Here is a 23,787-nt window from a genome sequence, read left to right as displayed (position 1 = left end):
ATCTATTGTTGCTCAGAAACTAAAGAACCTGTAATTAATGAGGGTCACAAAATTAACTAGAAACTACAGGCAACAATACCACAGTTGATTTAGTCACTCTTGCAACTTCTCTTGACATTATTTTAAATCAAAACAGCTGATGGAAAAGATTACTTGTATCTACATAAAGTCAAATATGAAGAAGAAAACATAGTTGGCAATGTTTTGTGATACAGACCCAAGTGCAGAGACCAATGACTTTTGGTATTTGGTAGTTTGAATATTTTATATTAAGTGGTAATTTTTATATTACTATTAAAAGGAGGTCCTATGAAGCAAAAATCTCTGAATGACACTTGGTAAGCATATGCATGAAATTGGCTCATACATCAAAATGCTTATTTTCTGCTTGGTGAACTGTTTGGGAAGGATTAGGGAGTGTGGGCTTCCTGGAGATGTAACCAACCCTGGGGCTGGCTCCCCAAGCCCTCTCCATTCCCAGTTAGGTCTCTCAGGATGTGAGCTCTCAGCTACTGCTTCAATACCATACCCGCTGTCATGTTCCCCACACCATGATGGTCATGGACTCTTCAGTCTCTGAAATTGTAAGCCCCAAATAAACAGGTTTTTTAAAAATATTTATTTATTATGTATACAATAGTCTGTCTGTGTGTATGTTTGCAGGCCAGAAGAGGGCACCACACCTCATTACAGATGGTTGTGAGCCACCATGTGGTTGCCGGGAATTGAACTCAGGACCTTTGGAAGAGCAGGCAATGCTCTTAACCACTGAGCCATCTCTCTAGCCCCCCCCCCCCAGGTTTTGTTTTTGTTTTTTTTCTTTTTAATATAAGTTGGCTTGGTCATTCTGGTCTATCACAGAAACAGAAACATAACTAAGATACTTGGTTCTTACCGGAAATCACTAAGGAAGCGCTGCAGGTCATGGGAGTCACCCAATTTAGCCTTGCGCTGGTCTGCACGCTTCCCTAGGCTGGTCCAGGCCTGGTTTAACTCTGTGCACTTTTCCTTCAAATCCTCTGCAGATTCAGGGTGGGACTGGATCAAGCGCTGGGCTGTCTCCCCAAGAGAGTTCACCTACAGGGAAAGAGTGGTAAGAACGCCCAGAGAAACAGCTGTGCTCAGCAGAGCTTAGGCCTCAGCTTCCCCAAGCATCTCTCACCTTGTCGCCCAGAGCTGCAAGGTCCCTCTCAAAGCCTTCATGTTTGCGCTGCAGGGCCTGGACACTGGCTAGATCATGGCCATAATTGTCTGTGTTCAGGGCCTGATTCTTCTCTTCAATCCATTCTTTGGTTTCATCAGCATCTCTGCAGGCAAGACACACAGTGAGTGTCCAGCACCACTGCCTTTGTCCCACGGCAATCAGAGAAAACCTCTTGGGCTGGCACTAGTGTGTCTGGTACACACATTCACTCTCAGCAGTATTAACTGAGCATCCACTGTGTTAAAGAGCCCAAACATCAACAAGACATAGCTACTTATGCTGATATTCCACTTCGCAACCCCACCTATGAGGGGCAAAATCCTCATTTCTTCCTACCCCAGGCAACCCTCACCTGTGGAACCTCTGTACTTCATGTGCACTGCCCAAGAGCTGACTACGTTCCTCAGCCAGCTGTTGCAAGGATCGCCAACGCTCATTCAGCTCCTGCAGGAGAATAGTAACATCAGCCTGTTCTGGTACACCCATAACCAGGCCTTAGGAAAATGATTCAATTGGAAGTGACAGGACACCTGTAATTTTCCATTTCAACGTTCCTTGCAAATACACCAGCAGTGCACCCCAATAGTAATCTTGCAGAGATCAAAACCAGTCATATCTAATGGCCTGAAAATCCCTCAAATGCCTAATCTAGGAACACTCTTTGCAACACTGGGAAAAACTAACTTTGAGCTTCTTTCCAATACACTGGCACATGACACCTATGCTACAAGTGAAACTCCTAGGAGTCTTCTCAGCATTACAACCAAGCAAGTCTTGGGCCAGAGCAGATGTGAGAAACGCCAATGCAGACAGCAAAAAGCTGAGTCCTTAAGGTTCCTGCTTCACTGGAAATCCCAGTGAAGGTTTTCAGTACTGCTCTGTGCTGGTCTGGATAAGAATGGTCCCCACAGGCTCACATTTGAATTATTGGTCCCCATTGACTGAACTGTTTGGGAAGCAACTGTCTTGCTTTGTTGGGGGAGGTGTGTCACTAGGATTTGGGGCAGGCTTTGAGGTTTCAAAGGATTAGACATTCCAAGTCTATTCTCTCTGCCTCCTGTTTGTAGAGTAAGATGAGAGTCTCAGTTGTTCCTGCTGCCATCCCATCATGGACTCTAACCTGAAACCAAAAGCCTAGTTAAACACCATCTTTTGTAAACTGCGTTGGTCATGGTGTTTTGTCACAGCAATACAACAGTAACCAAAATGCCCGTACTAAAGTCTGAGTCAAGAAACCTGAATATACTGGATGGTTGTGGCCTTTAATCCCAGCACTCAGGAGGCAGAGGCAGCAGCGGCAGCAGATCTCTGTGAGGCCAACCTAGTCTACAGAGCGAGTTCCAGGACAGGCAAGCCTGTACAGAGAAACCCTGTCTTGAAAACCAAAACCAAAACAACAACAAGGAAAGAATCCCAATCAAGCTATTTCATGACTTGACATTTGATGCGGATGCTTAAGCATGTTTCTGAGACCTATGGAAGTGGGTCAGGTACCAGCACGTCCTCTATTGTAGTCAAGAGAGAGAAAATAGTGAAGAAAAAAGCAAGGGTAAGCAGGGTAGCTGGTTATCACTTCTTACCTTGATAGAGTTGAAGGTGGCCACTGTGTGGACCATCATGCGAGCAGACTGTGAAAAGAGCACAGGGAAACCAGTCAAGAGACTTTTCACAGACAGATCTGCTGGGGCCAATGTGCAGGTCCCAAAACTCAAACCGCGTTACCCTACACTGGCCAACATTTGAAGCAGGGGCATTGATAAAAACTCCAACTACTAGAAAGGTGAAAAAAAACACCAAGTACATAAGCGGAGTTGGCTGCAGGATGAAGCACACCCACGTCGAGAGGAAAGCCTTGAGGATAGCTGCTGAAGGAAGGGCAGCTCAAGAGTCATAAATGGTGCACTTTACTGTCCATACCAAAGAACCCTCCAGAAAACAGTTCCACATACACTGGCTGCTGTGATTGTTCATTATTAGCGAGGCCCCAAAATCACTCATTCCATGGCTGATGCGGTTACTAGGCTGTGGTTTCTAATAGTGTGCTGAAGAAAAGGGGACAGCATTGCTGAAGGACAACAGAAGCTAGCCAGTGAATTAGCTTTCTTCTTCACAATGCAGACACTTGTAAACACCTGAGGAGCACCAAAATGTTCTATCACACCTGGCTTAAAAACAAAACAAAATTCCTCTTGGCTCAAAACCTTTCAAGTGTGACAAAAGGAGGCAGGGCTCAGCTTTGATGTAGGGGTGGGAAGCCATCAAATGTTCTCATGAACCACAGATGACATGTGGGTGTTATACAGGTCCAGAAGGCAGAACCATCATCTCCCAATCCATCTTAGAAATAAGAAACATTTCACAATGATCTGTGCCAGTGAGATGGTTCAGCAAGCAAAGGCAGCTGTTGCCAACTTAATGACCTTTCAACTTACACAAAAGGGACACCCAGCCCCTGCAAATGTCTTTTAACCTTCCTAAGCACGTGGTGATGTGTGCTTCTACACACATACACACCACAAACAACTGTAATTCTAAACTCTGTTCTTTTCAGCTAGGCATGGTGGTGCATGCCTTTAATTTCAACACTTGGGAGGCAAAGGTAGGTGGGTCTCCATAAGTTCAAGACTAGCCTGGCCTACAGTGACTTCCAGATCAGCTGGTCTATGTAGTGAATTCTAGGCTAGCCAGAAATATAAAATGAGACCCAGCCCCTTTTAAATTTATTTTCAGAAGAATATATATTGCAAGAAAAGCTTGGCAGAATATTCAGATAGGAAGTTCATTAAATTTTGCTGTTAGAAAAAGTAACAGCGGGACATGGAGAATGGAATCAAATGAGAAAAAAAAAAGTCTCATATCTTTTCTGTTTTTTTGTTTTGTTTTTCGAGACAGGGTTTCTCTGTGGCTTTGGAGCCTGTCCTGGAACTAGCTCTGTAGACCAGGCTGGTCTCGAACTCACAGATCCGCCTGCCTCTGCCTCCCGAGTGCTGGGATTAAAGGCGTGTGCCACCATCGCCCTGCTCTTTTCTGTTTTTAAAACCAAGTTAGTAACAGAACTATGAGGGACACTGAGGCTGGGTTGAGACAGGTTAGACAAGATGACAGCACAAGTGTGCACATGGGAGGCTGGTGAAGGAAGGCCTTCTCTGCTAGATTTCTGAGCTATCTTCTACGTCCCAAGAACATCCTTTTCTGTAACGCAGAAGTCTACCTGTAACTAGTTTGTAGCTTAAGCGATGTATTATGAGAGCTGAGCAAGAAGAGAAGATCCAGTAAAACCGAAACTGCTGGTGGTGCGATCTTAGCTGGAAGCACAGCACATCAAGCCTCCTTCCACATTCCCTGGCAGACCTTTGCTGTTCGGGTGCCAGTGACGTCAGCTGTGGGGGTAACTTGCTCCTCCCCTTCCTGCTTTGGAGGTGGGATCTTCTATACACAGGCTTCCTTGAGTTACAGATCTGGTCACTCAGATCAGACAGAAGGACTGTCACTCTCATTCTCAGCCCTACCATCCTCTGCCTCCTGTTGAGTGTACTCTAGGATGAAGACTGCCCAACCTTACTTGGTATTCTGCTTCTGTGTATTAGGCTTTCCAGTTCCACAAACAACAGAATATAGCCACTAAGGTTGGAAGGAGGCCACACCAACCAAGTGAAAGTCTACAACAAGCTGGAAACGAAGAAAAAGGCACACAAGAAAGAACATAAGATTTGCAAAAAACTTAGAACTAGTAAAGTGCAGAATGAGTTCTTACTTTCCATGGGGAGGCTGTCTTGGAATCTGCTTCATCCTAGTCAAAGAAAAAAAGAGTTAGTCGGCGTGTCATAAGCAAAGAACCTTCCCAGTCAGCGACTGTGCTCCTAGAGGACTCCCAATAGTTTATCTTCACTACTATGGAACTCAGAGCTGACTATCCAGCAAACAACCTAGGGTTGCTGGAAGGTAAAATCCCCCTCTCCCCTTTTAAGATCTTTTTTGTGTATATGAGTGTTTTATCTGCATGTATGTACATGCACCACCTGCACGCCTGGTGCCCAGGGTGTTCAGAAGAGGGCATCAAAGTTAAGGACAGTTTGACCCACCCATGATGTTGGTGCTGGAACTGAATTCGGATTCTTTGCAAGAGCAATAAGTGCTTGTGACTGCTAGGCCAACTCTATGGCTCCCTACTGTGTCTCCTACCCCCCAAATCCAGTAAAAGAGTGGAAGGATGGAATTCAATATAATGGCCATCTTTTCTTTATGCCACACTCATAGAATTCTTTAAAAAACAATAAGTAAATAATATTAGGGAAAACATTTTAGAAAGATAAAGATCAAAGATGTTTTGGCCAGATAGGTAGTTAGCTCCTGTAACTGCAGCATTAGAGAGACAGAGGCAGGAGGATTGTGATTCTGTAGCCAGTCTGAGCTGTACAGTGAGTTCCACGCAACATTCTAATAGCAAACCCCCACTTTTGTTTGGAGAATGGCAGGCAAAACAGATGCCTTCTTTTTCATTCCTTTTTTTTTTTAATATTTTTTATTTATTGTGTATACAATATTCTGTGTGTGTGCCTGCAAGCCAGAAAAGGGCACCAAACCTCATTACAGATAGTTGTGAGCCAACATGTGGTTGCTGGGAATTGAACTCAGGACCTTTGAAAGAGCAGGCAATGCTCTTAACCGCTGAGCCATCTCTCCAGCCCCTCTTCTTTTCCATTCTTACACAACAAAAGGTCACTGTCATTCATCAGCTCTTGCCTTTACTTCTTCCCAAGATCTAAATCCTTACCCAGTCTGAGGTCTACGTGGAACCTGTGACTTACCCTGGGCATCATGCCATACACCTCCTACAAGGTGAGAAGGAAATCAGTGTTAGTACAGAGGAAACATGCTTCGGAATGCCATACAGTAAATGTCAGTGAAAAGAAGAGCCACAGAAAACAGACTAGAAATCTAGCTCAATGGCAAGCAGAACTCCAAATCAAATGCTTACATGCAAAAACTTTATCTATTTAAGAAACTTAAGAACTTTAAGCCAAGTGGGCAGTGGTGGCACACACCTTTAATCCTAGCACTTGAGAGGCAGAGGCAGTTGGATCTCTGTGAGTTCAAGGCCAACCTGGTCTACAAAACTAGTTCCAGGACAGCTAGAGCTAATACAGACAAAACCTGTCTCAAAAAACCAACAAAAATGGGGCTGGAGCAATAGCTTAGTGGTTAAGGGCACTAGCCAACAAACAAACAAACAAACAAAAAAACCAACAAAAAGAATGTGAAGTCAATGGCACCAAAGACATTTAACTTCCACAGTTCTTCATGGGCTTGGGAGAACATAGAATGAAGTGTGAACTACACTGGCCTCAAATCTGTGTTATATAACGAGGTGTGGCCTCTGCCAGGCAGTGGTAGCGTGCACCTTTAATCCCAACAACAAGGGGTGGGGGGAGAGAAAGTGACCTCTGGGGCTAAGGTTAAAACACCCACCTGCTGTTGCACAGCTTGTACCTCCTCCGCCATCAGACCTTCAGACTCCAGGTCTTCAGCTACTTTGTTAATGTCCTTCAGTCGAGACTCATTGGCTTTCAGATCCTTTAAGGTAAAATCACAATAATTAAATACACAATAGCAAGTCAGGGGAGGGCGGGGGGAGACTTTAAGTCCCCAGTACTGGACAAACACGGGAGCTACAGAGAGTAAACTCTAAGTCACATAGACTGCACAATCCACGTTATCTTCACTTCAGTAATCTGTGGTCAGACCCAAGAGAACCAACTATTTAAAACTATTTTTGTTTTGTTTTTGTATTTTTTTTTCTGTGTGCAGTGAGGGTAAGTGTGCCACAGTATATGTATGAGATTAAGAGGACAATTTGGGCAAGTTGGTTCTCTCCGGTCACCAAATGGGTCCTAGAGATTGAACACAGAATAAACTCAGGTTTGGTGGAAAATGCCTTAGCCCCATGAGCCCTCTCACATCCTAAGAACTAACCTGCCCTCCCAACCCATCCCGTTTTTGGAGATAGGGTCTCTCCATGTAACAGCCCTGGCTGTCCTGGAACTCACTCTTAGACCAAGATGGCCTGAACTCACAGAGATTCACCTGTCTCTGCCTCCCAGTGATGGGATTAAAGGCGTGCACCACCACTGCCCCAGAGAGAACCAACACACACACACACACACACACACACACACACACACACACACACACACACACGGCTGGAGAGGTATTTAGAGGTTAAGCATATTGACTGCTCTTCCAGAGGTCCTGAGTTCAATTTCCAGCAACCACATGACAGGTCACAAATCCATAATGATATCTGATATCCTCTTCTAGTGTACAGGCATGCATGGAAACAGAGCACTGTACACAAATACATAATGAATGAATGTATTTAAATATATAAATACATAATGAATACATAAATATATTAAATATATATACTTAAAGCCAGGCAATGGTGGCTCACACCTTTAATCTGAGCACTCAGGAGGCAGAAACAGGCAGATCTCTGTGAGTCTGAGGTCAGTCCAACCTATAAATTGAGTTTGAGGACAGCCCAATCTATAAATTGAGTTCCAGGACAGCTAAGAGCCGCACAGAGGACCACTGTCTCAAAAAACAAAAAATTTAAATTCTAAGCTGCTTTTTTAACTTGATTCACTTATTGTATGTGAAATATATGTCTGTGTACTGTATGAGTTATAGACAGTTGTAAGCAAACATGTGGGTGAGGGGAATCAAACCTGGGTCCTCTGCAAGAGTAGTCGGTGCTCTTAAGCTCTAAGCCATTACTACAGCTCCTTAAAAAGATTTCAAATTATTAGTTTCATGTGTATATTGTTTTGCCTTCATGTGTGTTCATGTACCAAGTTTGTGGCTGGTACCTGTGGAGGAAGTAAACTGGAGGTATAGATGGTTGTGAGCCACTAGGTGGATGCTGGGAATGGAATTGGCTCCTCTGGGTGCCTGTAACTGTTGAGCCTCCCGACTCAAGACCTACATATTTACACAACTTCGCAGCCACGCCGCAAGCTTCTCATACCTTCTGGAAGTCATCAAACTTCTTCTGCAGCACCTCAACCTGCTCCAAGTCTGCGCCAACCTCTTCACTCGTAAGAGCGGCTTCTTTCTCACTGATCCACTGCTGCAGCTCATTTGCTTCCCGAAACAGCATGAACTTCTTACAACTCTTCTCCAACATGCCTTTCCGCTTCTCACCCAGTTCCAGCAGAGACTGATATCTGACAGAAGTCAAGAGGGTGACAAAATGGGCAAGAAACCAAAGATGCCAACACAGGACCAACCACGAGTCATCTAAGGTGTGATCCAAGGCATGAGTTTGTAATGATGATGCCTAGCAACAAAGGCTCAACAAAGGATCAGTGCACATAAAGATGAGGATACCAACTAAGCCCCCAAACTACAGCTTCATGGATAAGCGCACAGTGCACTGGTCATACCTGGCTGGGCACACTTATCTCTGGGTCAATTTTCCAATTATTATGACCACAGAAGCCTGAAACCAAGCACTTAGCACAGAAATAAAAGGTTCATGCGACTACACTAGAGAGATGAGATGAAGCTACATAAAGATGAAACTACATAATGTATAAAAGGGATTTTTTGGATTTTTATAATTCTCTAAGCAGCCCCTAAGTGGGGAAAGATAATGAGTTTTTAGCACAGTCTAATACAGGACGCTCCATCTCTGTCAACAGGACACTTCCATGGCGAGCTGTGTATTTCTGCGCAAGTTACTGAAAGAATTTCAGGTGCGTAGCACCAGCTGCAAGACCTAAGAAGAATCAAAGAATTTTCTAGCCCATGAGAACTAAGATACAAAACAGCTGAGCTGCCACTATCTTTAGAGACATAAAAACAACAGATCTTCTGAGTAAGAACTGAAATTCAAAGTTAAGGAAAAATCTGAAAATCATCACGAAATCTAAGCTTCCCAAATAAATAAAAGTACCACGTCAACAGAAGTCAGAGCCCTCAACCTCTAAGCAGCACTTATTTTCCTCCCTACTGAAGAACATGACAAAACTGGCTGCAGGGTCACAGAGGACAGAGATGGCTCCTGCTCTATCACAAAACTAGAGTAAGCCAACACCATTCCAAACACAAGCAGGCGGAAGCAACCGAGGAGAGCAATTCCACTGGCAGCTCTCTAACAGCCAGCAGAGCCGTGCTGCAGATGTGGCAGGTCCCCTGCACCACCTTCTTCTGAACAGACAGCTCTGTAGGAAAGCGGCAGAGGGAGAATGGACAGGTGCAGCAGTGGACATGGGGAGCTCAGCGAGGCTCTCAGCCTACTCACAGTTCTTCCACCTGTTTCATACGCAGAGATACACTGCCGGCCTCCTTAGTTATGCGTGTCCTGCACAGAGGGGGTACAGCAAAAGCATGCACACATTAGTGGGATTAATCCACAGGAATGAAAAGCAGCAGCTCCGACTGGTGCCACGATGGCGGATGCTCGAAGTAGGAAAAACTTAGGAATCATTCAAAAGCACTTAGAAGCAGCTCAGGCCATGAATAAAATCAGTGGAGAAACAGTAGGAAAATTAAATGAGAGGGTTAGTTTACCTTCATGTTCCTCACAAGTCTGCTACACTTAAGCAACGTTCCCTGTACTGCAAACACTTAGCTGCAGAGAGCAAGGCCAGGGGACAAAACAGACTTGAAGGACAGTGCTGATTCTAACAGCCAGTTCAGAACACCATCTCCACCAACATTTGTGCTCTTTTTTGACCCAAGTCTGTGACCGTGACAAAAACACAAGCCCAAGGGTCTCCTTGTCTGTGCAGTAACAGAGAAAGAATGTCTAAGTGTACAAATGGTTCTTGTCAGTTCAAGATCATTAAGGTCAGAAAAGCTCTTACTCTAAGCCCTACTGGACTTAGAAATATACTTCCTGGGTACTTCCCAGGTGCCCAAAGCTGTTGATTTCATTAGTAGAGTAAGGTATGCACTACAGGACAGACATGTAGTATACAGTATGGGGCTCATCTATATGATGAGGAGAAAACAAGCTTAAAAAATAAATTGCAATCTCTGAACACAAAGCTATGGAAGAGAGAGCAGCTCTCTAGGCAGCTGTCCAAAGGGAGGCAGAGCCAAGGGGGGTAAGATACCCGAAAATCCAACCCAAAAAGAATCTTGACTACAAGACAAAGGCAAACATTATATAAAGTAGTAAAATGTGGTTTAGAAAAAGCACCTCAGAAGCACAGGAAAAAAATAAGTGAGATTGTATTAGTCAAGAGTTTGGGCCTAACAGGGAAGTTTATGGGTTAGGAGACTTGAGGGAAAAAGAAAGAGTACAGAGGGCCCCGAGACCCCAAGCACTGGCTGTAACTGACTTGAGGATTGGATTAAGCCCTGAGTGCTGCCTAGCCTGTGCTGTGTGTGTGCAAGTCCTTACTGGTTGTCGATTTGCCCCTGCCGCAGCCCGATGCTGCCCTGTTCTTCCAGGAGGTTCTCCCTCGAGGCTGACTGGGCGGGGTCCAGCTTCTTCACGTACGCAGCGGGCACAAAACCCTGACGATCGTTCACTTCCACTTTCCACCAGTCCTAAGGGAAAAAAAAGAGGACTGAAAAGCACATTCTTTTCCCATCAAAGACAGCTCACACTGGCCTGTTTTTTCATTTTTTAATTTTGTGCCTCTGTGTGTGCTCGCATGTACGCTCAAGGAGACCAGGAGAGCGTGTTAGAATTCCATCCCTAATACACTGGCCTATTTGCATATGAGTGTAGCAGTCATCCAAAGGAGCTTTGTTACTTCAAGCCTGTGACAAATTAAAGTCTCTGTACTGCCACATATGGAAGGGTACAGGATAAAAATGCAGTTAATTATGGAGGCCAGTCTTCCCTTATGTCCAACACTACAGTCACCAGCAACACAGACCTATTTAGCTTTTGTATGTTGGAACCAAACTCATCAAGAACTTCAGTTACACTAACTGTAATTCAATTATCTGTCATATGTGCTTATAAGTTATGCTGGGTACAGCAGACACATTTTCAACCTCACCTTAAAAGGCATGGTAGGGTGACATAGCTTTTGTACAAACTAGGTGGACCAGAGAGTTAGATATCAGTCAAAAGACAGTAACAGTCGGTTGTGGTCGCACATGCTGGTAGGATTTGCTGGAGGAGGCAGAGGCAGGAGGATCACGAGTTTGAGGCCAGCCTGGGCTACCCATTTAAAAGAAGAGAGTAACAATAACAGATAAGACTCATGAGTTTCCTTACTCATTCAGGATGGGGTTACAGTTCCCTAGTAATGGGCAGAACAGTTCTTTGACCGTAACTAAGATGGGAGGCAGGATCCCTCATGACCAGTCAAGTATTATGCAGGTGAACACAGCCCTCCTTATACAGACAGTGTCACACCTACATGTGCTAAGGAAGGAAGGCTGATGTACTGAGCAGCATTTAACTTGAAGAAGATGAAGTGCATACAGCTGCCTTCAACTATTTGCTAATCTTGAGGTATAACCATATACAATCTAGCTGAGTAACCAACAGACAAAGGCTCAGTGGTACACAGTGCCTGTTCAGCCTTCATGAGGCCCTAACTTCCACAACCACCACCAACAGTGCAAGTTATGAAACAAACACCACGGCTCAGAAGGGAGAGTGTTCACCCAGGCCACTTGAGTGTGATTGTGAAAATCCTGTAGGTGACTCTTGCTCTATCTATAATATGACAGACTCAAGAGGATTGATCTAGTACTTCCCTAGTCATATGTGGCTCTGGATAAATGAAGAGTGACTGTGAGTTTGATAAAGTAACCCTCTTCTCTCTTTCCATTCTACCCAAGGACACATGGCTGAGAGCATACTCCATGGTGCTGATGTACCCAACCCTGGCCACCCCGTGCCTTGCCTTATTGGTGCTGTTGAGCAAAGTGAGGATGTCCCCTTTCTTCATGGTGACCTCACGAGGACTCTTCTCCTGATAGTCATAGAGAGCCAAGACCAGCTCCTTCCCAGTCTCATCATCCATGGGGGCCACTTGTTGCTAACAAGCCAAAGGAAAGGCAAAATGATTAAATGCCACTCATAACGTATCACCAAGCACACAGCAGTCCAATTTCAACAGGGACATTAAATACACACTTATGAGAGTTCTTTTTGTCTTTTTTTTTTGACTGTGTGTGGCCCTGAAACTTAAAAAGAACATTGTAAAGAGCCAATCCTGTTTTAGTACTTGGAACTATATAGCCAGACTGGCCTTGAACTCATCCTGGAGACCTGTCTCTGCCCCCAATGCTAGGATTAATGGTTTGTGCCACGACACCCAGCTCCTTGATAGCTCTTTACTGAAGTTACCAAAAAGGATTTGTTCAAGCTGCTGAGCATTAAAATAAATTAACCAAACAAAAACTTTCCTCAATTAAATGTGTCTGACTGTAGACCTTAGTGTGAGAAGAATGTTTCCCATAGGTATGGTGGTATGGCCTTAAAAAACTGGACTCCAGCAATTGAAGTAGAGGCATGTGATTTACTCAAGTTTGGAGCTAGTCTACATAGTGAGACCCTGCCACAAACAAACCCAAACCAAAGAATATTGACCACAGCCTTAAATGTCTGTCAACTTCCCTTGCCCCCTCCTGGTTCCTCAGCACTACTTACCCGGCATGACTGGGCCTGTTCGCGCAAAGCCTGGATGCTGCTGCCATAGGCGCTGAGATCGGACATCAAAGCTTCATGCTTCTTGAGCAGAGCCTGAAACCATATACAGGGAACCTTATCCAAAGGCCCCGCGCCGTAACAAAATATGACTGCTACTTGTTCTTTACACTCCTAATTTTTTTTTTTACATTTTGTATATTTACTTTTTAATTTTAAATTTTGAGAACATCATATACAAGTAGTTCATCTATACCTCTCCTCTCTTGCTCCGCTTCAACTACTTCTAGACTCCCCTCTGATTTCATGAACTCCTTTTTTACAATTACTATTGTGTGTGTGTCTCTCTCTCACACACACCCTACTGAGTACATTCATTATTGCACACGTGTATTTGTGTCCAGGGCTGACCACTTGTGACTGGACAACAGACCTGGGAGCTTCTCTCAGTAGGAAACTGATTTTCCTCTCAGCCACTGACCACTGATAGCTTTGCATGTAGGACAGGACCCTGTGGAGTTTTCCCCATTCACCATGGCTTATACTTATTCTTTGTGTGTGCATACACCATGGCACATGCATGGAGGTCAGAGCACTTGCGGAAGTCAGTTCTCTGATTCCACTACATGATGAGTGCTGAACACAGGTCAACAGGCTTGGCACAAGTTCCTTTACCCACTGAGCCATCTTGCCAATCTATCTCTTTTTCCTTTTAATTTCAGAGAAGAGATACTTCTGAGTTACAATCTCTTCCCCCGCCCCTTACCTAGTTACAAAGTATCTGAAATATACAGACACACAAGCAACAGTTATTTCACACATTTGAGAATTCCTCTTTACAAGGCTACTTTGTCGCTTCCCACTAACACCATTTCTAGCAATTTTGGTTCTATTCTTGAGGAAAATACTGTCTATGTGAAGACTCAGCTTACCTAGGGAGGTTTTTGGTACTAGAAATGGAATCTAGAATTGCGTACACGCTACACTAGTATTTACCACTGAGCAGTAGCCCCAGCTCTCTGTTTTTGACGAGACTGTCTCAGACCTTCGTGGATCAAACATGAGAGTTACAGTAAAACAACAGATGATTAGCAAAAAGAGTAAATGTGTGTTGGTGTATGTATTAAAGTGTTTCATATACATGCACTGCTAAGTTCACATGGGTGTCAGTCCTGGCATGCTTGTATAAGCTGGTCTGCTACATGTCTGCAAGAACATGATGGAGAACAAATGAGACTTAACAGTTGAAGCTGGGTGACAGGCAATCTTTTCTTTGATTCTGAACTTCCAAAATAAAAAATAAAAAACATTCCTAAACACCTTAAAAAGCAGCTGCAGGATACTTTCCCTTTTCCGCTACCTTGCTTTCTACTCTAAGGCTGGGCCCATCACATTACATGTGATGCCCAGGTTTGCGCTACCTCAGCAGAGTCCTCATCCTTCCCATAGTCGGTACTGCCCACAATAGGCTCCTTCTCCCGCATCCAAGACTCAGCCTCGTTGGCATCCGCAAAGTACTGCTGGGCCTGCAGTGAGTCCTCTAGATCCTGCCTCCGCTGGGAGGCTTTGGCTTTCAGTGCCTCCCATTTCTGGTTGAGCTCACTCAGTTTGGCCTTCACATCCTCTGCAGCAAAATGGCCTGGAGGAATGATGGTGAGAAGAACACCTGACATGGCGGCAAAACTCACATAACAGAATGAGAAGGGGACTTGGCCTTGGCCTTGCTGGCTGGGTCCAGGCACTGAGTACACTCACTCACCTTCTTCCACCATAGCGTTTCCCTTCTGTGTCACTGCTTTGATGCGGGGCTCATGCCCTGCAATTTCCGCTTGTAAGGCTTGATGTTTCTTTAGCAGATTCTGGACTCCAATTAGATCTTTGCCTAAAAGCAAAACACATTCTCTCATCAACTGGCATTGAATTGACACTATGGGCTCCCACCAGTGTGGCACTCCCTCTGATATATCTCCTGTATGCTATGGGATGCCGCAGTGGCATAGTTCCGCCTGGGGCAGATAGACTAACCTCTATTAGTGGATGCAGCAATAGGCTCTTTTTCTCGAATCCAGGTTTCCTCATCCTCCACATCTCGGAAGAGCTGTTGCAGACGAAGAGAATCTGCCAGCTTCTGCTTCCGGGCCACCATGGGTTCTTTAAGAGCCTCATAGCGAGCCACAAGGGCCTCTTGCTTCTTCTTAATGTTTTCAGCATCAAAATGGCCAGCATCTTGGAATTGGCGGGCCTGAATTGTAATGCCATCAATTCGATCCTGGGAATAGGAGGCTAAGGTTTGAAAACTGGAAACAATTCCCAGAGACTCTCTTCTGCACATCTACAGCCCATTACTTGGGGTGAAGATTCATCAGACACCAAGGAAAGTTAACATGGTGCTCGTCCTACTCTGAGAATATTTGTTCTGCCATGGCCTTCCCTAGAGTGCTCCTAGAGAGCACTGAGGGAGAAAGCTCGGAGTAGAAGCATATGAAGTTCTGTAAGAGTCATACACTTCATTTCCCCCTAAGAGTCTCATTTGAAACGTTCACTATTTAACAGTCTCCCATTCAGCACTGCCTTGCCCTACACCACAGGTCCCATTCCCCATCCCACCTGGTGAGCAGCCACATCTGCCTCTAGCAGGGCATGCTTCTTCTGGAGGTTCTGGACATTGGTGAGGTCTTTGCCATAGTCATCTGAAGCCAAGTGACCTTCAACTTCATACAGCCACAATTCAATGTCCTCAACATTGCGATTAAATTGCTGCTGCTGGTTGGCTTCACGGAGCTTTATTCCTGTTCAAGGAAGTGGGCTTAATTTTCTAATAATGTGATCCATTAATACTGATCACAAGTTACGGTATCCTGGTGGAGGATTATGGTGAGATTCTTATTCATTATCCGGCTTTACTGAGTAGGGGAACAAAAACATCTCTAGTATGACCTCTGCTCTACATTCTACAGGCTCAACTAGAGGTTGTCTGGAAAGCGTCGTTAATTCCATGAGATACTACTACTTCTGGCACACAGCTAATCTGTGATTTTAGGTGAGAAGGCTCAGTTCATTCTCTTCAGTCTCTCCAACAAACCCATCAATCACACTTACGGAATGATTTATTGAGAACTCAGGTCAAGTAATCCCTATATAGCAAACAACCCTTAACAACAAACTACCATTCTACCTTTCCTGGCTGGTGTCTGGTTCTAGAATGCAAAGACAGAGAGTAGTGTTTAGATTCCCAAATGCTCCTATTACCAAACACTCTTCTTTCTATTTTTCATACCTTTCAATTCTGTGGCCTCTAGAAGTTTCTTCCACAAACTGATGACCTCATTCATACGAGCTGCTACTTCTTCCTTGGCATAGTGGTCGACATCTATGAGCTTTTGCCCAGCTTTCTCTAGGGCATCAATACGGCTCTGGTTTGCTGAAAGCTCAGCCTCAAAAGCCTGATGTTTCTGGACTTTGCCTTGCAGGTTGGATGGATCCTGTCAATCAAAAAAAAGAGGATCGTGTCTTGAACCTGAGTATGGAGAGTAATTTCATGCCCATAAAACAGTCAGCATACGTTAACTAGTGTGGTTTGTAGGACCCGTTTTGTTTAATTCCTTTTGTTTTGTTTTGTAGTTACAACTAGTTTTTGGAAAGGTTATTTAGCTTATAACAAGTATCATGTGACAAAATTGATTGTACATTACTTTATAAGCTTCATCAGTGGCAGTTTTCATCTTCTCGTTGACCCAGCTTTTGAGCTCATCAGAATCACGGAAGAACTGCTGTAGATGGAAGGAATCGGCCAGCTGTGCCCGGCGGTGCATCGCTCGCTCATGGAGGGCATTTCGGCGGCTCAGGAGCTAAAAGATAGGGATGACGAGATTTTACAGTTCTTATTCCCCAAAATGTGGCCAGGTCAACTGAACAAGTATCTCAGAAAGAGAACGTGTACACTACAGGAAAGGAGCATGCTAAGCCCAGGGAACTCACAGCATCTCGGCGAGTGGCCACATCTTCCATTGCGTAATGGTTATTTTGGATTAGTTTGGTTGCAAACTCATCCAGTGCCTAGAAAGGAAGGCAAGAGTTGTCACTGAGCACTGTGCCTTTACTGTGCTACAGAGAAAACATTCTAATCTTTACAGTCAAGGTTTGCACTGAGACATGTGCCCACTACTGGGCCCAGCTGAATGATTATGCTCACCTGCAGGCATGTCCAACCTGTGGTTCACAAGCTGCATGTACCCTAGAATAGCTATAAATTCAGTCTAACACAAAATCCTAAATGTAAAATGTTACGAGATACTTTATTTTTGTTAAGTATCTGGTTCTCCAGAGTGAGCTCTACAAACGCAGACATGACAGTGTTTGCAAGTGGACAAGCCTGAAGGATTCTACTGATGCTATGGTAAGAGTTCCAGACTGCTCATTCCCCTCAAGTGTGCAGACAGCAACTGCTGCATGAGCATCTAATATGTTTCAGATGTAGGACAACAGACTTCTGATCCTTTCTAATAAGCTGTTTTCTTTATGGGAAGAGCACATGTTGCCTTACTCTGATGCAGTGTCAGTCAAAGGTACATCTCAATTGGGAGGTTTCCATCAAGCAAGTATTCTGCTCATAAAGCTGTGTTACATATAAAAGAAGCTCGAATGATGTCATCATGGGGTCTTACGTGTTCCTGGAAGTGCTCTACAGACATCTCCCAACCCTCTCACAAAGGGACTGTTTACTCTGTGGACCACATGACAAGAAGGGTCTTACTGTGATTTTTTCTTCCTGGGCACTGAGGGATTTCTCAAAGTCCTCATGCTTCTTCAGAAGAGCTTCCACACTGTCTAAGGAGTCACCCAAATCTTCATTTAGCAGGAATGCCTGGAGAAAGAACAGGAAGTTTGCAACATCATGGACTGCTCATTCATCTACAGTCCAAAAGCAAAAGCAGATTTTGGCAAAACACAGACAGGAAATATCCTATGGCAATTAAACTTCTGAGATTACTACAAGAAAGTCTAGTCTTTTTATATTCTCTTAAAAAAAAAATCAACCAGGAACACCAGAAAACAATCCTTATCATATATTCTCCCAAACATTTTTCTAATTATTTCTTTTAAGGGAGGGAGGATATTGAGACAAAGTCTCACTATGCATTCTAGATGCTCTTTAACTTTCTAAGTAGTTCAGCTGGCCTCAAACTTGTGACCCTCCTGCCTTAGCTTTCTGAGTCTAAATACAAACACGCATGAACCCCAGCTCTCACATAGCTCTTGTGACTTCTCTTATGTTCAGACTACACATAGGCTAAATTCTAATTTTTAGAAACCTTTTTGTACTGCACAAACCTTTTCTAAGTGCCTTCCTGTCTCAGCAGTACCAGAGGTAGACAGGGCCAAAATAAGCCTGCTTAGTTTAGTGCTATCCAAAACTGAAATGGCTCTGATGTCCTGAAACAAAATCAGCACTCGCTGCAGAGGTGGGACATGACTCCTGTCCATCCCTGATAGGGGCTCCTGACAAACATTACCTCCTGCTTGCTCATCCAGTTGTCCACCTGCTCAGTGTCACGGTAGAAGAGCTGCAAGTCCATGCACTGCTCATACTGTTGCCTTCGAAGCTCCCACAGCTCCAGCAAGGTGGTTCTCTCCTCTGAGAGGATGCTCAGCTTGGGAAACAGGAAGCAAAGTTACCTTCCACCTTCTGGGAGACAGCTCATGCTAGGCTTTAGATATTTCTTCGTGCAATAGCACTTAATGTATATAAGTGTATCATGAGATATACTAATACCACAGAACTGGCATGAGTGTGCTGTCCACAAGAATCCCATGCTGACTAACCTAGAATTTACTGTCATAAGCATTCTGGGTAAAAATGCCAAGGTGGGGAGTAGATAGATGAAAAACTCTGAAAGTGATGTTAATAGGAGCTGTCAACGGAATGGGCATCCCAACCGGATAAGTTCATGAATGACTGAGACCCTTTACAATTTGTTTCCTATTCGTTCCAAATACTAAAACAGGATTGGCTCTCTACAAATTCCTTTTCTTTTCTTTCTTTCTTTTTTTTTGGTTTTTTGAGACAGGGTTTCTCTGTAGCTTTGGAGCCTGTCCTGGAACTCCCTTGGTAGACCAGGCTGGCCTCGAACTCACAGAGATCCGCCTGTCTCTGCCTCCCAAGTGCTGGGATTACAGGCGTGCGCCACCACCGCCCGGCTTACAAATTCCTTTTCAAATAAGTCATGTGTCACACATACCTGAAATTTTAAAGAAAAAAAGTCTCTTGGTCCACTTACATATTTTCCCCCTCCAAGGCAGGGTCTATACAAGACCTACAAAGGTCTGAGACTTGCTATGTAGACCATGCTGAACTCAAACTCACAGAAATCTGCCTGCCTCTTCCTCCCCAGTGCTGGGATTTAAAGGTGAGTATTACCACAACCAGCCACATACATTTTTTTTTAAATCTCTATAGGAAAAAGCTGCCACTTTGTGGAAGAATCTTGGACTAATAATACGTGTTCTCAATTGACGGTGGGCCCCAAACTGGCCATAGAGGCAGAGAAGTAGTCTCTGGTCCTGGCTTTCTCTTTAAAAGGCCCTTTTCATTACTTTACCTTCTCCCTCACTTCATCTGAGGCATAGTGACCAGCTGCGAGCAGAGCCTGCCCAGACTCATCCGCAGACTTAAAGCTATCTTCATGAGCATCGATCTCACCCTGTAGAGTAAAAGAGACAGCATATTTCCAGCATCTTTTGGGTGGTGGCAGGGGTGGGGAGGCATGGGGATGATGGCAGTGACACCAAGCTGTTGAATTTCCAACACTCAGTGACACTGCTAAGAAAAGAAACAGAGCGGCAGGTTTAAAGTGCTTCCTAACCAGTGTCAGCTTCAGGAACCAAACGTGAAAATTATTATCTGCCAACTGAGAAGCACACGCCACCAGCTCTGTAGGCCATGTGTCATTAATCAAGCTGCCATACGCTTGCATAGATCCAAGCCCTATTTACTCTCCATTTTTCTTTTTTATGCCAAATGGACTTGCTTACTAGTTTTATAGTACCTGGTAAAGTGAATCCCTTCCTTCTCTACCATGTTTCTCAAAATTGCCTTAGCTTTTTTGTGGACTTAGTTTACTCTTTGCAAATGACAGTTCTGTTGAGGTTTTGACATACACTGCACTGAATGTCTACATTTATAAAGACCATCCATTCAGCTACAAATTAGGTTAAGTCATTTTACTTGGTTAATCTATTTTGCAATGTCTTTCTATGAGTAAGTTTTGTGGTTTTTGTTTTTGTTGTTTTTTCAGACAGGATTTCTCTGTAGCTTTGGAGAAACTTGTTCTGGCTTGAACTCAGAGATCAGCCTGTCTCTGTCTCCCGTGTGCTAGGATTCAAGGTGTGCACCACCACAGCCCAGCTTGTCCATGTTTTTTTGAGGCAGGTTCTCACTGTGTATCCCCGACTGGCCTGGAATCCAAAGGTCCATCTGCCTCTACTTCCCCAGTGCTGGATTAAAATAATGCACCACCTCACCTAGCAAGTTCTTTAAAATATTCTTGAAATGGGATGGTAGAGGTGCACTTCTTTGAACCCAGCACTTGGGAGGCAGAGGCAGGAGAATCTCTGTGAGTTCTGAAAGACCCAAAATACTACCTTGTGCTCTTGATGCCTATCCAGCAGAGCTTCAGCACCAGCCACATCATTGGCCAGTTCATCTGCATTGATGAGGGCTTTCATTTCAGTCACCCAGCTTGTGAGGTCACGGAAGTCAGCAAGAAAGCGCTGAAGCCTTGGGAAAAATAAAAGTATGTCACTTCCAGTAGTGGTCCCAAGACAGAAGATGGCTTTCTATCTGAAGCTCTGAATTCTGTTCTCAAAAGTCAACCATACAAACCCTAGTTCTGGGAAAAGAAACTTCACTGAACCTCAGGTGAAGACAGCAGAAAAACAGGTTCTCTCATCCACGGTAATGCCCCCACCTTGTCTCACATTTTGCTGTTTGAGATGGGTCTCCTTATACAGTCCTGGCTCGTCACTGACACTAATTCACCATTGTTAACTTCCTTGTTATTCCCAGGGCTAATTCAAAGCGAGTAAGAAGCGTTCTTTACTTTTCCAGTTCTTCATTTACTGTTTTTTTGTTTCTTGAGACAGGGTTTCTCTGTAGTTCTGGAGCCTGTCCTGGAACTAGTTCTTGTAGATCAGGATGTCCTTGAACTCACAGAGATCCACCTGCCTCTGCCTCCCCCCTGAGTGCTGGGATTAAAGGTGCGCACCACCACCGCCCGGCTCAATTACTGAGTTTTAATAGGTTATTCTAAATGATGTTGATGACTATAGGTTATTTCCATTCTGTCAAAGTGAAGTAAGAGTTGACAGAAGATTTTATGAAGTTATAAATACTATATACAGACTACAATCTACAAAGTTACCATTCTCCAAAAGAATTTTACTGTAGGTGAGGGAAAGTACCCTACATTTTCTTTTTTTTTTTTAAGATTTATTTATTTATTATGTATACAGTATTCTCAGTACTCTGCCTGCAGGCCAGAAGAGGGCACCAGATCTCATTAAAGATGGTTGTAAGCCACCATGTGGTTGCTGGGAATTGAACTCACGACCTTTGGAAGAGCAGGCGGTGCTCTTAACCACTGAGCCAGCTCTCCAGCCCCCACCCTACATTTTCTTACTGGTGATTTTTGGCAGGCTACAGAAACCTTTTTGGTATCTGAAATTGACCCTCTGCCTCTCCTGACTGCTAAATACCAAAGGATCATTTGCTACCTGTATGAGTCATCGAGTCGCGCATGTCTCTCTGCTGCCAGAGTGCGGATCTGTTCCCAGTTGGTAATCAGCTCCTCACGCTTTACCTGGATCTGGTTGGCACTCAGAGGGTGTGACTGTTGCAGACGGTCAGCTTCAGCACACAGGGCCTTCACCTAGAAATAGACTCTTATCAGCACTACTCTCCCGTCCTTGCTAACTGACTTTCAAACTCACCTTGTGGCTAGGCAGTGGTAGCATACACTTTAAATCCCAGCACTGGGAGACAGAGGCAGGGGGATCTCTGTGAGTTTGAGGCCAGCCTGGTCTAAATAGTGAGTTCCAGGACAGCCAAGACTTCACAGAGAAACCCTGTCTCAGAAAAACAAGCAAGCAAGCAAGGAAACAAACAAACAAACTCACTTTGTCCTCTAGAGCAGCAAGATCTCTCTCCAGACCCTCATGCTTCCGAAGCAGAGCTTGAACACTTGCTAGGTCTCTGCCAAAGTCATCAGAGGCCATTAACTGCTCCTTTTCCTTAATCCAACCAATGGTCTCATCCACATCCCTACAGAAGAGGAACCAGTCAACCCAGCTATGCAGCTGTCCAAGTGCACTGGGCATACCACAGAGAAAGAGCTCTGCTCAGCTCTCACAGCCCCAGTACCTGTTAAAGCGCTGAACCTCAGCAGCACCAAACAGCTTGCCTTGCCGTTGAAGAGCCAGGCCTTTCAGTCGCTGCCAAGCTGCATTTACTTCATCCTGCTTGGTCTTGATCAGCTCCTCTTCTGGGTGCTGTTCCTACAAAAGGAAGAGAATGGATCAATTTATCTGCCACCTCTGACCCCTGCAAGTTATCTTGGGCCTGGATTCAGAACACAAGCAAGTCTTCACAACTGTAAAGAAGCCTGGGTCTGTGTGAAAAGAAGGGAGTTACAGCTCAAGAGAGTATCCATTTCTTTGGATAAACTGTTTCCTGTCCCTTGGAGGGTGTAAGTTTTTTTTTTTTTTTTTATTGTTGTTGTCTTCTCTTTTGAGACAGAGTCTCATTATACATCCCTGGCTGGCCTGGAATTTGCTATGTAGACCAGGATGGCCATGAACTCAGTGATTCACCTGCCTCTGCCTCCCTAGTGTTGAGATTAAAGGTGTGAGCCACAATATCTGTCCTGTACCAGATGATAAACACACTGTGGACCAAGTAAAGACTGCTGAGTGGTTAATAGCCCTTGTCAGTCTTGCAAAGGACCAGCATCAATAGTAGGGTTCATAACTATCTCTAACTCCAATTCCATACGATCCAACACCTTCCTTTAACCTTCATGGGAATCAGGAATACGTGTGGCACACACACATACATGCAGGCAAAATGCACAAAATAATTCTAGAAAAAAAAAAAAGACACACTGAGTCCAACTTAGTGCAACTTCAGCAATGTACCATCTACCTCAAGTGCTTAAAAACCCAGCATTTCAGGTGTCTGTGAACAGTTAAGTACTCTTTCCCAGATTCTTAGTTCTTAGTGGCCAAAATTTAACTTATTCCTCAAAGTAGACAGGCGACATCTTGTTAGCATGACTTTTCCCTACCAATCACATTTCAATGCATTGTTTTCTCTTAGCTAAAAAGAACATGTAAACACCGGGCAGTGGCGGCACATGCCTTTAATCCTAGCACTCAGGAGGCAGAGGCAGGCGGATCTCCATGAGTTTGAGGCCAGCCTGTTCTACAAGAGCTAGTTTCAGGACAGGCTCCAAAGCTACAGAGAAACCCTGTCTCAAGAAAAAACAAAACAAAACACGTGAAGAGGTCAGATCGAGTATGCGGGGGCTTGGCTTGACTGCTCTATTCCAGCATAACTTTGAAAAATGGCTTGTGACTTGAAGATGACACTGGCCTTCTAGAAGGACAGATATTACTGAGCAGTCCTGGCTGTCCTCTCAAACACTGACTTTAAAAAAAAAAAGAAAGAAAGAAAAAATGTATTGGCCCCTAAATACCTGGAAAATTTAAAATCTGAACCCCTCCAAAAGACACCCTCCAGACCCCCAAAGCAAAATGTTTTGCTTCCATTTACTAGATATCTTCAGAACATACTGGACCCTAGTGTAGTAGAAGATGGGGGTGAAAACAGCACTCATGCAGACAGTAGGATAGGTGGTTTTACCCATTCCACCCACCTTGTTTTCCTTTTGGGTTCTGAGAC

The 23,787-nt window shown here is 44.3% G+C and overlaps 1 protein-coding gene across 11 annotated transcripts in view; it reads right to left on the bottom strand.

The window, feature by feature from the left end:
- The window catches only part of Sptan1 (spectrin alpha, non-erythrocytic 1), a 72,209-nt gene that overhangs the window by 26,035 nt on the left and 22,387 nt on the right, over positions 1-23,787 (bottom strand). For 6 of the 11 annotated variants that reach the window (XM_075985662.1, XM_075985657.1, XM_075985655.1 and 3 more), the window contains 26 exons: positions 22,249-22,382; positions 22,005-22,149; positions 21,603-21,757; positions 20,472-20,607; positions 19,430-19,531; positions 18,344-18,481; positions 17,584-17,694; positions 16,809-16,886; positions 16,523-16,678; positions 16,108-16,312; positions 15,438-15,619; positions 14,856-15,099; positions 14,590-14,712; positions 14,252-14,469; positions 12,834-12,926; positions 12,085-12,219; positions 10,617-10,765; positions 9,510-9,569; positions 8,232-8,430; positions 6,674-6,778; positions 6,013-6,036; positions 4,959-4,994; positions 2,785-2,832; positions 1,557-1,648; positions 1,163-1,307; positions 896-1,077 (listed from right to left, as the gene is read on the bottom strand). In XM_075985662.1, the coding sequence (XP_075841777.1) occupies positions 896-1,077; positions 1,163-1,307; positions 1,557-1,648; positions 2,785-2,832; positions 4,959-4,994; positions 6,013-6,036; positions 6,674-6,778; positions 8,232-8,430; positions 9,510-9,569; positions 10,617-10,765; positions 12,085-12,219; positions 12,834-12,926; positions 14,252-14,469; positions 14,590-14,712; positions 14,856-15,099; positions 15,438-15,619; positions 16,108-16,312; positions 16,523-16,678; positions 16,809-16,886; positions 17,584-17,694; positions 18,344-18,481; positions 19,430-19,531; positions 20,472-20,607; positions 21,603-21,757; positions 22,005-22,149; positions 22,249-22,382 (3,395 nt within the window). The remainder of the gene's footprint in view (positions 1-895; positions 1,078-1,162; positions 1,308-1,556; positions 1,649-2,784; positions 2,833-4,958; positions 4,995-6,012; positions 6,037-6,673; positions 6,779-8,231; positions 8,431-9,509; positions 9,570-10,616; positions 10,766-12,084; positions 12,220-12,833; positions 12,927-14,251; positions 14,470-14,589; positions 14,713-14,855; positions 15,100-15,437; positions 15,620-16,107; positions 16,313-16,522; positions 16,679-16,808; positions 16,887-17,583; positions 17,695-18,343; positions 18,482-19,429; positions 19,532-20,471; positions 20,608-21,602; positions 21,758-22,004; positions 22,150-22,248; positions 22,383-23,787) is intronic. The other 5 variants (XM_075985665.1, XM_075985661.1, XM_075985666.1 and 2 more) reach the window with 1 other exon arrangement.

This window comes from Microtus pennsylvanicus, chromosome 9 (assembly GCF_037038515.1).
Source record: "Microtus pennsylvanicus isolate mMicPen1 chromosome 9, mMicPen1.hap1, whole genome shotgun sequence".
NCBI classification, from domain to species: Eukaryota; Metazoa; Chordata; class Mammalia; order Rodentia; family Cricetidae; genus Microtus; species Microtus pennsylvanicus.
Note: the sequence above shows the minus strand (reverse complement) of the source record. Positions and strands in the feature narration are given on the sequence as shown.